Below are 19,062 nucleotides of genomic sequence, written 5' to 3'. Positions count from 1 at the left end.
CCAGAGGTTCCTCCATTGGGTTATAGTGTCCTTAATCTTTTCTAGGAGCCGTGCCTTTTAAGCGAAAACAAATTCTTTTGTAATGATTTTATTGTATTTAGTAAGAAGTCAAAATGATTTTTTTTTTTTTTTTTTTTGCTAGCAGATGTGATGTATTTTTCCTCTTATTGCAAAGTTTTTATTTTATTTTATTGTGGAAGAAAGTTAATGGTGTATATTTAAACATTTTCTCCAATTACATTTCGTTTTCCATACAGCAATGACTTCACATCGTCTCAAATATCCCAGCTTCAATGATAGTGCCTAAGAAACCTTCAACGTTAACCATACCTAGACAGTCAACACAGCGTATAGTGAAATTAAACAAGCCCTCGCCTGATCCCCCGCCTTCACCCAATAGTCCGCTATCAGTTAACGTGTATCGCCCCGACTGGTGCCTCAACTTCGAAGCCTACTGATGACATCAAACCTGCTTCCAATACGGCACATCCCTTGGCCGCACGGTAGTTATCTCTTGGTAACTTCAGGCAGTCTGAAGAAATCAAATCTGTCTTGTACAGGGACATCATTTTATTTTTACTAACATGTTTAATATTAACCTGTATATATCTTTGGATTAAAGGTCTAGAACCGGAAACACCGATTGCTCCCCCTTCCAACACTGGAGTTCGATGATACTGGTGTAAAATACAAATCACTTTACAAGGTATAGGAGAGAAGAAAAGTAGTTCATCCATTTATGTAAACTAGGAAATATCGCGATTTTGAGTTTGATAATTTTCATTAGGTTTTTGTTTAATCAAAATACAGTACTGTATTAACACTTAGTGTTTTTACTCACGAACTGAGCTATCCATTCGGACTTATTAATTATGCAGTGTATATTGTACTGTTACAGCACATTAGCGTACAATATAGAGAATGAAGTTAAATTGAAAAATAATCATAATATGGATATTTAAACACATTTTTTAAAATAGTGGCCGTTCATTTCGATACAGGCTTCAGTTCTTTTGTGCATATTATCGCACTATAGACTATTGTGCCTAATTCCAATTACCAGTTTCGTCCTTCGTACGAGTAACTCATGTTGAAATAATTCTATACCTACTCTATAAAAGAGTACCTTACGTACTGTAAATTTAATCCTCACTTCTTCCCGATCCGAAAAGATAAAATTACTCAGAAATGCTATCTACTGTCCGTTCAAGTGGTTTTGTCGCAGGGTCGTAGAAAGGGAGGGGGGAAATCACGTGACAGTTAATTACTTAACGAGGTCCTTTTATTTAAGTTATTTTAAACAGTTGTATAATATTACGTAAACGTCCAATTCCTAACAGAAATTAATGTTCTCAGAAAATAGCTAAGACAGCCCAGCTACTAGACTTTAAAGAGGGGCGAACAGAAGCAGGTGGGGGAAACCGGGATGCGACGTAGGCAAGCGGACGACAGTACCTGTGCGAAAATATGATTCAATATTGAAAGCTCTTTCGTCACTGGAAAACGCGAACATATTTCTGGAACGTACTATACTCACTAACTCAGTACTGCATACGCGGCGTTGGTTCTGTGTGGAGAACGATTGGAAGTTTAGTAGTAGAGGGGGTGGGAGTGAAGTACATTGAAAACCTCAGGTACAATAAAAATTGAAGTAAAAATAAAATGATTTCCCTGTTTAGATTTTTACTGTCTGTCTCATGTTAGTATCCATAGTTCCAATAAGTGAATTTAAGATTGCCACAGCGTTATAGAATGTTATGTTTCATTTATTACAGCCACTTTTATATGTAATTAAATTTTTGTAATTTAAATTTAGTCTCCTTAGGTTAATATAGTGAAAATAAGAAAGAAATAATATTAAAGAAGTTAACATGTTCCATTGTTATCTAATACAATTTCCGGTATGAAATAACCGACGCCTTTGAAAACAAGTACCTTACACATACAATGTTATCTTTTCTCGATTTCTGTGTCATTCATTTTATACCCTACAGGACACCTCATTCTGAATAAAGCCCTCGGCAGGATGGAGACGATTTTATTCGGAATATTGAAGAGATAATTGGTTTAATATTCTTGATATTATTTTAAATGTATATCTAAAAATTTTCAAGCTGGGAATTGTCTCTTTAAACATGTTATTTATTTCCGTTCGCTACCTGCTGGAGTTCCTGAGTGACGTGGACCATCTGTCCTACTCCCACATGAGCGATCAATAAGGGCCAATATCGTGTAGCGCCACATTGTCACCACTCAGTAACGTCATTGTTTTCACAATTTTATACAACTCTTGAAACACACATCACATTTTATGAGTTGCAGTACGGACGAATTAAACGATGAAAACACTTTAGTGGCAGTATTCCATTGGGTAACTTTGTTGTACAATTTTATGTCCACAGAATTCACCTTAATTCTAACTGATCCATTCTTTAGAGTACTTATTAATACATTTTTAAATTATAATACGGTATACAAATAGATTACAGCTTAAATTCCACTAATTAAAATGTTAAAAAACGTAATCGAAGAAAAATTATACAGGGTGTTTCCGGGCTAGTGTTAAAAACTTTCAGGGATGATGGGGAAGGGAACATGTATCAATTTCAGATAAGAAACCCTGGTCGAAAGTTACAAGCAAAAATAGTTGTGTGGAAATGAAATAATTTTATTCCCCTGTACACCTTATTTATGTGTATTTATCTGTACATCTTACACATACTGTATTCATCTGACGTTGTTTTAGTTGTCTATTTATAGTATTCTATTCAGTGCGCTGTCTGAGGGGTGGGGAGAGGAAACTACACTACAGCAATGCAGATAGCGTAATGTGTAACGGGTATGGTCGGTCCTGATATGCACGTCTGTAGTGATATGCAGTGTATATGTACAAGTTGCAGTGTCCAGTCGATCAGTTCTAGTGAAATGGAGGAGTACACGAGAGCGGAATATGCTGATTTTCGAATACGGATGAGCCAATGGGAACAGTAGACAAGGTCACAGATTGTATCGGGACAAGTACCCACGTAGGAGACATCCGACCCATACCATCTTTCCACGATTGTTCCAAAGGTTAAGGGAAGGAGGGCACGTGGTGTGAAATTACAATTCCATTTCCACACAACTATTTTTGCTTATAACTTTCGACTCAGTCATTTCCGAACCAGGGTTCCTGATCTCAAATTGATACATGTGCCCTTCGTCATCATCCCTGAAAGTCTGTAACACCACCTCGGAAACACTCTGTATACCGAAAATACCGATATACATTTGCAACAAATTAAATTAAACAACACTCCAGCCCGGTTTCTTCAATCTTTATTAAATTATAACAGTGTGTTATTCAATTTTAACTGTAAACTTAACACTTGAAGCATTTCTTGAACTATTGTTAGTACTAACAGGTTGTTAAAACCTATGTTAATTTAACTGCCCAATTTCATGCAGTTAAATCATTTAACTCTCTGTTAGCTTTGAAGTATTCAATATGGCTGGTGCGTTAGATGCTGAACTTCTATATCTTGATTATTTAGAAAATGATATTCATGAATACATAAACAGAGCGGATGATTTCTGTGATGTGACAGAATAGAAGTTCATACAAAGGTAACCTATAGACTATTTTCTGCCAAGCCTCAATTTTCACTTTCAGCTTAGATCCGTTTCTTTCTTTATTCTCAATAATTGATTTACACTGCGAAATTATTTCTAGCAGAAGGGTTCTCTCGAACGAAGAAAAATTACTCCCACAATTTCTGTTTGTTCCTGTGTTTTTCATTTCACAACAGCCATACCAATACGCCGCTACACGCTATTGTGATACAGAAGACAGAAAGAAGCAGAAATAAAACATAAGAGAAAAGAACAACTTCTTATCTTCTCTGAATCAAACAATGGAAACAAGCGAGAATCGCAATTGTCGGAGTTCAGAAAACATAATTGAGCCTATACTTGGTTATAGGTTATCGTTAAATTCTACAATCTCTGATCCTAACAGAGAGTTAACAAACAGTAGGTTAAAATGTGAAATATAAAGTTGAAGAAACGCAATATCTTTAACAGCAATTTATACTTTTAACTTGCAGTTAATTAAGGCTGTGTTAGGTGCATTTTAACCGAGCCTCTTTATAGATAAACTTGCATACGTTAAAATTTTAAGGAAGTTATCAAAACATTCACGCCCAGAAAAGGTTTGAGACAGAGATTCAGCCTATTTCTACTATTATTTAGTATCGTGTATACCGAATGTTTCCTCGGTATAGGATATAGAGAAGTCGTAATAAAGAAGTAACTTAATCAGTGGTTTATGTTTAGAAATTAGTAGGCGTTGACAATTATTTGTGATATAAGAGAACATAACTTATGGTTGCTAAGCCAAACCTTAATGTACTCACGTTTTACAAATTGTAAAAATCTGTTAAATTCCTACCATGACTCACTGATTGAGCAACGCTTCTAGAGTTATATGTTCCCAAAAATTCCATTATTTTCAAACAGGATAAGCTTCTTTCAAATCCAGTTCAAATATAGAAGGGTTTGCTTTACATTCCAAGGGATATAAATCAAAGTGTCTTAAAGTTCTGTTATTAGAAATGAAACATTAATATTAACTACAGCTTTGCTTTTGCTTTTTGTAAAGTTGTCTGCTATTAATCTCCTCTCTGTGACACGGTGAACACATAGACAAATGCATACGTCGTTGAAAAAGATGTAGTCTCTAATTCCAGCATGCAGGAATACAACTGAAGCAAGAAAGGAACACGAAATGGTCACTAAAAAACGTATTTGACCTAGCGGGCCAGGACACTGGACCATCACGTCCAATCCATCACATCTATCCATATCCTGTGATAATCATTGTTAAAGTATTCCAAGCTATTGCATTCTTATAGTAGACGATTTGTAAGCAGAGCGCCTTACGTTATGGACTGAGTTGAGGTAAAATGTGAGTGCATACGTCCTACAGGAAGTTATTTTATTATCGGATTTTTTCCTTGACATTTTCGCGTTTTGTTGCTAAGAAGCAAAGGTGTTTTTGGTATGCGGTTTACTACCTCAAAACACTTCTATGATGTTTTCTATCGGTCAACACATTTTGTCGGTCGAATTTAGAGTCACCTTGTATTTAGAAACTGTGATTTTGACTTCATAAATATAGACGTAACATAGAGTTAAAAATAACGGCATGAGTGCATTCAGACACGAAATCTTGCTACCAAATAAATTGAAAAAATAAAATAGAGATTAAAAAAGAAAAGAAATAGGTACATTTCCAATTTCTCGAAAGAAACTATAGAAAAGATGAAAACGTTGAAAATAATATTTTGAACTTAGTTAAATTAAATACAAAATCTTAGCAATCTTCATTTGATCAGTTCCAGCAAACTGATTAAGAACAACGCAACTGGCTCCTAGTGAAACATCTCTAGCCGTCGCGCGGACTGTAGATTGCAAGGACAGATAATCCTTCCTGCAACGATGATAATGATGTAACGTTGTAGTAATTTGGAAGCATTGTGGTTCCATTTTACGACGCTTTGTCTGTTGGGATTGTTCAGCGTTAGTGGGACATGTAGAATAAACAGGAAATGTGAGTTGAACTAGAAGCGGCAGTTAAATTTTCCTTTGATTGCTCTTGATAAGGGCTAGGAAGACTTTACTACGCTACAACAAGAGGACCCCAGATTTAATCCCTTTCTTTGTCATTAATATTAATAATAATAATAATAATAATAATAATAATAATAATAATATATTACATATTATATTATGTACATATTATTATTATTATTATTATTATTATTATTATTATCATTATTATTAGTGTTAGTGTTAGTTTTAAAATAATCAAACATTTTTCAGGAATATTATATCATGTGCAAATCTGATTTTCAGGTATACCTCCCTATGAAGCAGACTGGAAAATTTCAAGGGAAAAATTGAGGTAATGTCGGTTGTAGTTCCTGGGTAGCTCAGTCGGTAGAGCGTTGGTGCACTAAGCCATAGGTCCCGGGATCTATACGCGGCCCCGGAACAATTCTTTTCTTGAAATTATTCATTAGATCAGGTGGTTTGTCAAGACGACAAATTATAAAGATTATTTCAGTAAAATACACCCAGAGGTGTTAAACTTAGTAGAAGTTTCGAAATATTAGCGCAGACTGAAAAAAATAGAGTAGGATCACCTCCGAATTATTTGATTAGTCAATTTGTTCTACTAGTAAATATAGGCTTAACGAAATATGCCCCTCAAATTATTTTGTTTTCTGCTGAAAAGTGTATTATAGATTTGTTGTTTAAATCCTCATTCCGGGGAGGTCTTAAATTGTAGACAGCACTTAAATAGATATAAAAATATTTGCCTATAGTTGTAAATTTTGCAATCGACACACTATACAAACGTCTAGAGAAGAATTTATTTATTGGGTTATTTTACGACGCTGTATCAACATCTAGGTTATTTACCGTCTGAATGAAATGAAGGTGATAATGCCGGTGAAATGAGTCCGGGGTCCAGCACCGAAAGTTACCCAGCATTTACTCGTATTGGGTTGAGGGAAAACCCCGGAAAAAACCTCAACCAGGTAACTTGCCCCGACCGGGTTTCGAACCCGGGCCACCTGGTTTCGCGGCCAGACGCGCTGACCCTTACTCCACAGGTGTGGACTCTAGAGAAGAAGGTAATGAGGAAATAAAATCAGCAACCTTGCAGTACAAGAACTGAAAGTTAAGAAAAAGTGAAGAGATAAATTAAGTAAAAATAAATGGGGAGAATAAAAATAAAATGGAGGAAACTAGAGCTGCTCACAATCCATGTCTTATAAAATCCATTCAATATAAAACATGGACATTCTCGAAAAGTATGGGAATATCATCTGTGTAAGCGGAATGGAACTTAAAATGCAATCTAAGAATATTATTATTATTATTATTATTATTATTATTATTATTATCATCATTATTAGTGTTAGTGTTAAAGTAATCAAACATTTTTCAGAAATATTAGATCAGGTGGAAATCTGGCTTTCAGGTAAGCTCCCTGTGAAGAAAACCTGAACAATTTCAAGGAAAAAATTGAAATGGTGTTGGTTGTAGTTCCCGGGTAGCTCAGTCGGTAGAGCATTGGTTCACAACGCCAGAGGTCCCGGGATCGATACCCGGCCCCGGAACAATTTTTCCCTTGAAATTATTCAGTCAAGACGACAAATTATAAAGATTATTTCAGTAAAATACTCCCAGAGGTGTTAAACTTAGTGGAAATACCCTCACAAGTTTCGCAATATTAGCGGAGACTGAAAAAAAAAAATAGAGTACGATCACCTCCGAATTATTTGATTAGTCAATTTGTTCTGCTAGTAAATATAGGAATAACGAAATATACGCCTCAAATTATTTTGTTTTGTCCTGAAACGTGTATTATAGATTTGTTGTTTAAATCCTCATTCCGGGGAGGTCTTCAATTTTAGAGAGCACTTAAATAGATATAAAAATATCTGTCTATAGTTGTAAATTTTGCAATCGAAACACTATACAAACGTCTAGAAAAGAAAGTGCCGAGATATGTTGCTGGATATAGGCATACAAAAGGAAATAAAATCAGCAATCTTGCAGTACGTCAAGAACTGAAAGTTACGAAAAAGTGACGGGGTAAATTAAGTAAAAATAAATGGGGAGAATAAAATTAAAATGAAGGAAACTAGAGTTGCTCAAGATCCATGTCCAATAAAATCCATTCAATACGTAACTTCGACATTCTCGGAAAAGATGGGAATATCATCTGCGTACTTTTCTAGTGAGCGGAATGGAAATTAAAATGCGATCTAAGAATATTATTATTATTATTCATTATTATTATTACTATTATTATTATTATTATTATTATTATTATTATTATTAATTATTATCATCATCATCATCTTACTTTAACAAACGACCGCGTGTTCTCGTTACTGCACATTATGTTTCTTTATTTTCCATTGTCTAGTATTCTGCGTTGAAAACATCAAGAGCAACAAAGTCATGTCTCCCAATGGAATACCGCCATTTTGCAGCGTAAAGGTGACTTACATCATTTTCAGCTTCACTTTGATATACACGCGATATCGTCCATTCGCCACTATCACAAGTGGCGAGGGAATTTACTGCTAGAATTCCAAGTCGGGTAGGAACTGTTGCCGGGCCACTGACGACAGTTCCATGTCGATTGGTTTGGTGTCGTCGTAGAGGGCCGGCGCTTCACACAAGATGGCGAACGTTCCAACGATCGATGCGATCGTGAAGATCCAGAGGAATAAACGATCCAGAACCATGGCCACGAAGCCCCAGTCCTGGTCTTCCTGCACAGACGAGATCAGAACAACCATTAAGAATGTGAAACAGAGTTCCAGTGGCTTATCACTGCTAGAGGTGAAATTTGGAAATTCTGAATTCTAGGGGACACAATGCCCAGTATATGCAGAGTGACTCATGAGGATTTACCGCCACATACGTAGCTTATTTCCAAAGACATTCTGAGCAAAAGTCTACCTCGACATGGGGAACTATTAGTAATGGAATTCCTCAAGGATCAATATTAGGTCCCCTACTTTTTCTAGTGTTCATAAATGATCTTCCTCCCCTAATAAAAGATGTAAGTCATCCCATATTATTTCCAGATGACACAAGTATAGTAATTATAGCCAATAACTCCAACACACTCGAATCTTCAACAGAGGAAATTCTCTTCAAAATATGTGATTGGTTCTCAGTCAATAAATTAATATTAAATTGTAACAAAACTAACATACTTCATTTTAAATCCTGTCAAAATTCAACCTCGCAAATTTCAAGCGCAATAATTAATAATAGGTTCCTATTAGAAACAACAATCATATTTCTTGGCTTAAATTTATTTATTTTATTGGGTTATTTTATGACGCTGTATCAACACCTCAGGTTATTTAGCGTCTGAATGATATGAAGGTGATAATGCCGGTGAAATGAGTCCTGGTCCAACAAAGATAGTTACCTAGCATTTGCCCATATATTGGGTTGAGGGAAAACCCCGGAAAAAACCTCAACCAGGTAACTTTCCCCGACCGGGATTCGAACCCGGGCCACTTGGTTTCGCGGCCCTGTCCTGCAGGTATGTACAGTACAATCAAAACAAAATTTCGCTACTATAATAATTATTCACTACATTTTAAACCGTTTTCCCGAAGAAGGGCGTAGCCTATAGGTCTATCCGCCTTTCTTCCGGCAAAACCCTCAATTACAGTCAATAACTCCAACACATTCCAATCTTCAACAGAGGAAATTCTATTCAAAATATGTGATTGGTTCTCAGTCAGTAAACTAGTATTAAATTGTAACAAAACTAACATAATTCAATTTAAATCCTGTCATAATTCAACGTTGAAAATTGCAAGCGCAATAATTAATAATAGGTTCCTATTAGAAAAAACAACCAAATTTCTTGGCTTAAATTTATTTATTTTTATTTATTTTATTGGGTTATTTTATGACGCTGTATCAACATCTCAGGTTATTTAGCGTCTGAATGATATAAAGGTGATAGATGCTATGTTATGTTTTATTTAACGACGCTCGCAGCTGCAGAGGTTATATCAGCGTCGCCGGATGTGCCTGAATTTTGTCCCGCAGGAGTTCTTTTACATGCCAGTAAATCTACTGACATGAGCCTGTCGAATTTAAGCACACTTAAATGCCATCGACCTGGCCCGGGATCGAACCCGCAACCTTGGGCATAGAAGGCCAGCGCTATACCAACTCGCCAACCAGGACGACAAGGTGATAGATAATGCCGGTGAAATGAGTCCGGGGACCAACATCGATAGTTACCCAGCATTTGTTCATATATTGGGTTGAGAGAAAACCCCGGAAAAACCCCAACCAGGTAACTTTCCCCGACCGGGATTCGAACCCGGGCCACCTGGTTTCGCGGCCAGGCGCGCTGACCGTTACTCCACAGGTGTGGACCTTGGCTTAAAAATCGATAATGTGCTAAATTGGAAACATCACAATAAAGAAATTACCCCCAAACAAAATTCAGCATGTTTTGCTATTAGATCTATGCAAAAGATAGTAAATATCAATACCTTAAAAACAATATACTTTGCATACTTCCAGTCGGTAAGGAGTTTTGGAATAATATTCTATAGGGAAATTCCACAGATAGTAACAGTATATTCCTGTTACAAAAAAGAGTAATTAGAATAATAGTAGGTGCCAAATCTAGGGAATCTTGTAGGACTATTTTAAAAAAACTACAAATAATGACCTTGGCTTGTCAGTATATTTTTTCATTAATAATCTTCTTTGTATGTAATCGTGAAAACTTTGTAACTAATTCAACAGTTCATAGCATAAATACACGTCAAAAAAATGACTTTCATACTCCATCGGCAAGTTTATAGTGCTATCAAAAAGGAGTGCGTTATATGGCAGTAAAAGTTTTTAATGGCCTCCCTATCGATATGACAAAATGAAACTCAAAACGTAAGATTATTTACGGCTAAATCAAAGAAGTACCTAATTTCTCACGCCTTCTATTCTGTAGGTGAATTCATGACATTCAACAACGCTTCATGAAATTGATACTAAAACTTCGTGTTGTACTAGTAGACTATACTGTAAACCTGTTCTGTGTATATTTCAACTAGACTGTGACTATAAATTAAGACTTTATAGTAGTATTAAGTTTTTGACTTGTTCCATATTCTAGTTGTGAAGCAATGTATGAATACCATGGAAGGTTAATAAATACAATACAATATAAACATTTGTCCTAATCTCAACATTTTCAGAGTTACACTAATTTGAAGTTGTTTGTAAAATATACTATTATTGTTTACTTTTAAAGACAGAAGAATATTACAGATAAAGAATGAACTATTCAGGAGTGTTATTCCTTTAATTAACTGGTATTCTGAACGATGAAAGAGTAATGGAACGGAGAAAAATCCTCTCCGGCACCCGGATTTGAACCCGGGTTTTCAGCTCTACGTGCTGATGCTTTATCCACTAATCCACACCGGATACCCACCCCGGCGTCGGACAGAATTGTCTCAGTTTAAGTTCCAACTCTTGGGTTCCCTCTAGTGGCCGCCATCTGCACTACGTCATAGATATCTATGAACGTAGGACTGAAGTCCACACATGTGCTGAGGTGCACTCGTTATGAGTGACTAGTTGGCCGGGATCCGACGGATAAAGCATCAGCACGTAGAGCTGAAAACCCGGGTTCAAATCCCGGCGCCGGAGAGAATTTTTCTCCGTTCCATTACTCTTTCATCGTATGGTGACGCAGAATATCTGCATGCAAATATCATATGTAGTTCGGTACATTAAAATAATATATAGTAATCTGAAGCTAAAAATGTATATTCTACGTATATTAAGGGTATATGTACGTGAACGATCACAAATATTATCAGAAAATGCAGGCCCTAAATTTCTAAAATTTTGTAAAAAAAAATGAACTCACAACTGGATAAAAATTACAAGGTACCATAGTAAGACTTATTAGAACATAAATATCTGTTTAAATTATAAAAATGTTTACTAATAATATTTTTCAATCCAGTTCTATCAAAGTATGAAAAAAAAAACAAACAAATTCTGCAGTTACATCCTTTGGTAACCGTAAGAATGTTATGGTCTCTCTGATATCTTTAATATTTTTCCTGCATGTAATAAGCACTTATTTCTGAACAGCAGGCTACTCTCAGACATGTAGAGTTGTTTATTTTAATACACTTAATTTTTTATTTGTCCTATATAAAACATATTAAAATTTACATAATGTTTTGTGACCTAATTTTTCTATTTTCAAAGAAATGAGCATTATTGTAGTCTATCTTTTGCATAAATGCATGTTTAATCAGTGTACAAAATTTCAGAATTCTATCTCCAATGGTTGTGGAGTTATGAAATAATATGTGTGAAAATTTTCAAATTTTGGAAAATTTAATTTAAAGTAAAAAGTGAATTCTAAAAAATATTATTGGTAATCATTTTTTTTTCCTTTATCAGATATTTAAGTTCTGTAAGTCTTGTTGTGGTACCTTGTAATTTTTGTTCAATTATGAGTGCATTTCCTTATAAAATTTTAGAAATTTATAGCCTGCATTTTCTGATAATATTTGTGGTCGTTCACGTACATATACCCTTAAAGAAAACTCCGCAAAGTAGGGGATTCAGCATGGATCATGTCTATGGATTTTGACACAGTCTTCTCTTGGACTTTAAGTTCTTACGTCTTGCCTCACATCAAAGCACTGTGCTAGCAGCTCGGCCACGAGAGTCCTGAGCCCGAGCTCGTGGCTAACCTGTGGCAGCTACCAACAGTGGCCGAGCTTGACAACACCGATGTAGACCGTCAAGAAATTATATCCGTTTGTAATTACGGAGGGTTTTGTATTGTATTGTATTGTATTTATTAACATTCCATGGTATTCATACATGCTTACAGCTAGAATATGGAACAAGTCAAAAAACTTAATACTATTATAAAGTCTTAATTTATAGTCACAGTCTAGATGAAATATATACAGATCAGATTTACAATATAGTCTACTAGTACAACACAAAGTTTTAGTATCAATTTCATGAAGTGTTATTGAATGTCATGAATTCACCTACAGAATAGAAGGCGTGAGAAATTAGGTACTTCTTTAATTTGGCCCTAAATAATTTTATGTTTTGAGTTTCATTTTTTATATCGATAGGGAGGCTATTAAAAATTTTTACTGCCATATAACGCACTCCTTTTTGATAGCACGATAGACTTGCCGATGGAGTATGAAAGCCATTTTTTGACGTGTATTTATGCTATGAACTGTTGAATTAGTTACAAAGTTTTCACGATTGCACACGAGGAAGACTATTAATGAAAAGATATACTGACAAGCCATGGGCATTATTTGTAGTTTTTTTTTAAATAGTCCTACACGATTCCCTAGATTTGGCACTACTATTATTCTAATTACTCTTTTTCGTAATAGAAATATATTGTTATTATCTGTGGAATTTCCCCAGAATATTATTCCAAAACTCATTACCGAGTGGAAGTATGCAAAGTATATTGTTTTTAAGGTATTGATATTTACTATCTTTTGCATAGATCTAATAGCAAAACAAGCTGAATTTAGTTTGGGGGTAATTTCTTTAATATGATTTTTCCAATTTAACACATTATCGATTTTTAAGCCAAGAAATTTGGTTATTGTTGTTTCTAATAGGGATCTCTTGTTAATTATTGCGCTAGAAATTTGTGACGTTGAATTTGGACAGGATTTAAATTGAATTATGTTAGTTTTGTTACAATTTAATACTAATTTATTGACTGAGAACCAGTCACATATTTTGAAGAGAATTTCCTCTGTTGAAGATTGGAATGTGTTGGAGTTATTGGCTGTAATTACTATACTTGTGTCATCTGCAAATAATATGGGATGACCTACATCTTTTATAAGGGGGGCAAGATCATTTATAAACAGTAGAAAAAGTAGGGGACCTGTGGGTATACAATATTTTGTCAGTGAATATGAGTCAAAATATATGAAAATAACTCACCGCGTCGAATTCATCCTGTCGCTGCATGTGGTGCTGGATGAACATCACGTTGTGGATCGCCTTCTCCAGTTCGAAGGGGTACTTCTTGCGATTCCCGACGTCGCTGAGGCTGCCATCCAGTCCCACCACAGACGGCAGTCCGTTGAAGCCGGCGATGAGCCCTCCAAACCTGTTAGTGGCACCACTTGCTGAGGAATGCAGTCCGTTGCACCCGCCAGGCCTCTGGTGATGATGGTGCCGGAGCGAGTCTGGCGACGACGCCACCGACGACGATGAGGCGGCTGCTGCCGCAGCTGCCGCTGCTGCGGCGTTGAGCTTCGATTTTTTAGCGGCCCGCAAGCGGCTTTTATTGGCGGCCAAGTCGGCCAAAAGCTGTTCCGGCACCTTCATCAACAACAACTTGGGCAGCCTTCTTATGAAGACTTTCCTGACCCAGGGCGCCATCTTGTGTGTGCTGGGCTTGCGATAGTGGACGTTGAGAACCATGATGGTTATGACTACGGAGAGGCCTACCAGGATCATAGTGAAGAGCAGGTACTTGCCCAGCAACGGCAGTGCGAGTGACGTCGAAGGAATGATTTCCGAGATGAGCAGGAAGAACATCGTCTGCGACAGCAGGATCGAGATGCAGAGGGCGATCTTCTCCCCGGAGTCGGCCGGCAGGTAGAAGACGAGCACCGAGAGGTAGGAGATGCCGACGCACGGCACGATGAGGTTCACGGTGTAGAACAGCGTCTTCCGCCTCAGCGTGATGTTGAAGAAGATATCTGAGGAACAAACATACATCGCATTTCATCACTCATGCTTTTTGTTGGTTACTTTACGACACTTTACCAACTACTGTCTTTCTATGATATGAAGGTGATAATGCCGGCGAAATGTGTCCAGAATCCAGCGTTGAAAGTTCCTTCTTGCGTTTATAGATGGCAGGATTGTTTCCTTTGCATTTCGATTACTAATACATTTATTTTATTATTTATTTATTTATTTATTTAACCTGGTAGAGATAAGGCCATCAGGCCTTCTCTTCCGCTCTACCAGGGGATTACAACTACAATATTAAGAATACAATTACAATTATAATTACAATTAATATTAAATTTACAAATACAATAAAAATTAAAGTACTTAAAGATTAACTGATTAATAAAAGCTAGACAGTCTATTGTAAAAGTTAAGAAGAGAGAAGCATTTCTTTTATTGAGTTAAAAATTAAACCTACTCTACGCAGTAAGAAAATGCTTAATAAGCTTGCTTTTGAACGCTACTAAATTCCGACAGTCTCTGATGTCACTGGGTAGGGTATTCCACAAGCGCGAGAGCGAGATTGTGTATGATGATGAATACGATGATGTCTTATGTGTTGGTATGGCTAGTAGGCGGCTATTTTGCGTGCGTGTGAAGAGATTATGATATGATGACAGGTAACTGAAACGGGAGGCAAGGTAGGTAGGTGTAGAGGTGTGAAGGACTTGGAAAAGGAGAACAAGAGAATGAAAATTTCTACGTTCGTTAAGCCGTAGCCAGTTTAGAGTTTGGAAGGATGGTGTAATGGGGTCAGCGCGACGGACATCGCAGACGAAGCGAACACAAGAATTATGAACACGTTGTAATTTTTGCGACTGGTTGACATATATTGTAATCCGTTACGAGATTTATGGTTAAGGTACTGTTATTAGGGTCATTCCATGCAAAAAGTATGTTTTTGAACCATGATGCCTCAAAAGTTAAAAGTATTGTAGTATGTTATTTTGTATGTTCTAAATATGAATTTCAAGCAATACTATATTTATATCTTCCATAGTTTGGTAGCAATCAGACTTTAAATGTTGGTTTAACAAAGAACACGGTTTCATTCACTGAAGTTTTCTTACTATGTAAAGGACGATGGAGAAGTGATTTCAATGTAATTCGAAAAATGAGAGCTTTGTTTATAAATACCCTTAACATAAAAAATATATAATTTTTTTAATAGTTACCTACCATGAAATAATTTAAAAAAATATAGAACACAAAATGCAGTTTATTTTTACAGACGAAAAAGCATGTGTTTAATTCTTTAGGGTATATTGATTCCACTGTGAAAATTTCGGAATGTTGACTTAAATAGCGAAAGAAGGAAACAAACGAATATGGAATATAGTAAAATGAGGAATAAGAAACAAATACAGGATATAAGAAAAGATGGACAGAATTATAGAAACTGATGTGGAAGATATAATGAAAAGTTGGAAGAAAATTAATAAACAAATACAGAAAATTACAAAAGATGGAAAGAAATAAATATGCCAATGAACAAGATAGGAAAAGAAAGAAAGAAATATAGAAGAACAGAAAATCAGAAAAGATGGAAAGAAATAAAGCAAGTAATAAAGAAAACAAGTAAAATGGAATGAAATGTGGAAACTAATATGAATGCATGTATGTATGTATGTATGTATGTATGTATGTATGTATGTATGTATGTATGTATGTATGTATGTATGTATGTATGCATATATGTATGTATGTATGTATGTATGTATGTATGTATGTATGTATGTATGTATGTATGTATGTATGTATGTATGTATGTTTGTATGTATGCCTTACTTTGACTATTGCGACGTTTTGTATAGTGATCTTAGTGTTGAATTGTCATTGAGGCTTCAGCGTGTTCATAATGCTTGTGTTCGTTTCATTTTTAACAGCCGTCGCTATGATCATGTCTCCGAGTATTTCTTTCAATTATCTTGGCTTCGTTTACGGGAGAGACGTTCAGTTCATTCACTCTGTTTGCTGTATCTGATTTTAAATAATTCCACACCTATTTACCTAGTTCCTCGCTTCACACTTTTAGCATCCCACCACAACCGTGATACACGTTCACAGCATAGACTCTTGCGGAAGTTACTAAGTAGTCTTAAATGACCAAGTTGTTATTTTTTTCTCTTCTCTCTTCTTCTTCTTCTTTTCTTCTCTTTTCTTTTTTATTATCTTGATATATTTCTTAATCATTTGTGTTTGTATGCCATTTAGTACGAATTTGCTAATCAACATTTTATGTCTTGTAACTTACATGTATTCTCCTATTAGTATATTAACTGTATAATATATCTCAAGTGAATTAATCGTATTTATCTCAGGCATTTTAGGTCTTATAAATTGTGTGTTTGTGTGTGCGAGTGTGTATATTCCCCTTATGTTATGTAACTGATTTTGATTATGTGTAATTTTCTACTTTATTTGATATATTATGTAACCGATCTTGACTATTTGTAATTTTATATTATGTAACTGATCTTTTCTATTGTAATTTTCTACTATATTTTATGTAATATCTAAGGTATTTTCTTTTGTGTTGTTTTGTAATCAAATTTTGTATTTCATGTATATTATTGAAACCTGGTTGAGTGGAAGAGAAGGCCTCATGGCCTTAACTCTGCCAGGCAAAATAAACCTACTACTGCTGCTGCTGCTGCTGCTGCTGCTACTGCTACTACTACTACTACTACTACTACTACTACTACTACTACTACTACTACTACTACTACTACGTATGTATGTATGGTGATGATGATGAGGAAGGGAGAATTGGAAACCCGGTGCCGGCACGTAGCCTACTCCTGTCAAATAGCACGAAGGGGGCCGCCAGGCTTAACGTCCCCATCCGACGGACGAATCACTATCAACATTGACACATGCCTTCTCTTCATATGCACTGCGGAGAGATTTGGGATTTAATCCAGGCATATTGGTGCACAATCTAGTGATTAGAAGTTGTGTACCGCCATCTCTCCTAGTCCCGAGGTGGAAATTTTACACGAAAATTTCTGACCCCGCCGGGGATCGAACCGGGCCGGCTAGTCTGGAGGGAGACATGCCACCACAGAGCTAACTCGGGGGACTGGGAAATTATATAGAAGATAAAAACATTAAGGGGAGAGGATGGTATTTTTGATGAAAAATGACTGAATTAAAAAAAAAATTCTTTAAAATACTCTGTGATATGTGTGGATCGCCATTTTTAAACTTCCTGCATTATGGATTTTTAAATCACTCGCCCACTTTTATTTTTGTTTCCGGTAAATTAAATTTTCAAAAAAATGTTTTTTTCTTTAAAATACCTTTTGATATGTGTGGAATGCATTGCATAACATTTTGTGGGTATTTGTGCCCTTATCGGATGTTGAGACGTCATTTTTAAACTTCCTGCGCTATGGATTTTTAAATCACACGCCCGCTTTTATCGGTTTCCAGTAACTTAATATTTTTTTGCTACATTGCCAGACAAAATGGATATAATTTCTGAACTATTACAGATACATGCATGACATTTAGAACACACATTATTTGGACTATTAGGAAACTTTTCTCTGTAACAGAATTTTGTTAATTGATTTCATTTTAAAAATACGTCCGTTTGTTTGCAAGAAAGGAATTCAGAAAAGTATTATTAAATTTTAATTGTTTATTTTACAAACGTAGGGACTAATATCAAAATTCTGTTACAGACAGTTTGTAGAACATACTTTTTCAAATACATTGCAAAAACTGTTTGAATCTATGTATGACTTGAGGCTTTCCCGGCGTTTGATATAGAATAACTCTTCTCGGGTTCTCAGCCAGGTGAGTTGGAGATTAGCTTCCAAGCTACATCAAATAGGAAAAAAGTTAAAAAAAATACCATCCTCTCACCTTAATAAAGAATAGTGTGTTTTGTAATCATTTTGTTCCAAGTTATCTCCATCATTGCAAAGAAATATACACATTTTATAACATAAACACATCCATAAATTCCCGGCAAATAGAGCGAGAGGCTGACAGATGTATCCAGCCGGTTGATGGATCGTAGAGTCTGAACTTGATTTAACCTAGTTGTAAACAGAATTTCCCGTCTACTTGGGACATTTTTACGCTGATTTTCCCTACAACTTTACTTCTCTCTGAGAGCAGATCCTGCAGGAAAACCGGCGGGCGGTCAAAGGACTGCAGAACATGACATCTATTCCCCCAGGCACCTGCCCTCGCGACCATGTGGACCTCGGTGTTTGGACAGTCGCTGAGGTGTGTACAATTTCGCGTCCCCAAGTGAAAAGTCCTGACTTCGGTCTTACAGCAAAGTACTGCAGACATGTGGACAGCTGCTGCTCAACTCTGCGAAAACAGCTCGTCCATTTCGTGTGCTCCCTTGAGATCGGTAACGCATTCCCAGTCTTCTATTGTTTCGTGGAAGCTACAATGCTTACATTAAAATACTAACAGCTCATTATCAGGGGCAGATTTTTAGGTAAATAAATTTTATTTTCGTTTGTAAATAAATTATTGTAATGAAGGTTAAAATTCGGAGCGGTAATCCTTAAATTTATACAGGATGGAAGTGTAACAATTCTGCAGATTGAAAGAACGATAGGGTACTTTAAATTAATAGAAAGCCTATATTACATATATATTATTTTAATGTAACGAAGTACATATGATATTTCCATGCAGATATTCTGCGTCATC

The 19,062-nt window shown here is 35.9% G+C and overlaps 1 protein-coding gene and 1 non-coding gene across 2 annotated transcripts in view; one reads left to right on the top strand and one right to left on the bottom strand.

The window, feature by feature from the left end:
• Positions 1-7,096: 7,096 nt before the first annotated feature.
• TRNAC-ACA (transfer RNA cysteine (anticodon ACA)) lies at positions 7,097-7,169 on the top strand. The gene has a single exon. It is a non-coding gene; the product is annotated as a tRNA-Cys (tRNA).
• A 736-nt stretch (positions 7,170-7,905) lies between these two features.
• Positions 7,906-19,062, bottom strand: part of nAChRalpha2 (nicotinic acetylcholine receptor alpha2) — a 372,719-nt gene continuing 361,562 nt past the window's right edge. Inside the window, exons 6-7 of the mRNA XM_069838054.1 lie at positions 13,576-14,342; positions 7,906-8,336 (exon numbers count right to left, since the gene is read on the bottom strand). Of these exons, the coding sequence (XP_069694155.1) occupies positions 8,145-8,336; positions 13,576-14,342 (959 nt within the window). The 3' untranslated portion in view covers positions 7,906-8,144. The remainder of the gene's footprint in view (positions 8,337-13,575; positions 14,343-19,062) is intronic.

This window comes from Periplaneta americana, chromosome 1, assembly GCF_040183065.1.
Source record: "Periplaneta americana isolate PAMFEO1 chromosome 1, P.americana_PAMFEO1_priV1, whole genome shotgun sequence".
Taxonomy (NCBI): Eukaryota; Metazoa; Arthropoda; class Insecta; order Blattodea; family Blattidae; genus Periplaneta; species Periplaneta americana.
Note: the sequence above shows the minus strand (reverse complement) of the source record. Positions and strands in the feature narration are given on the sequence as shown.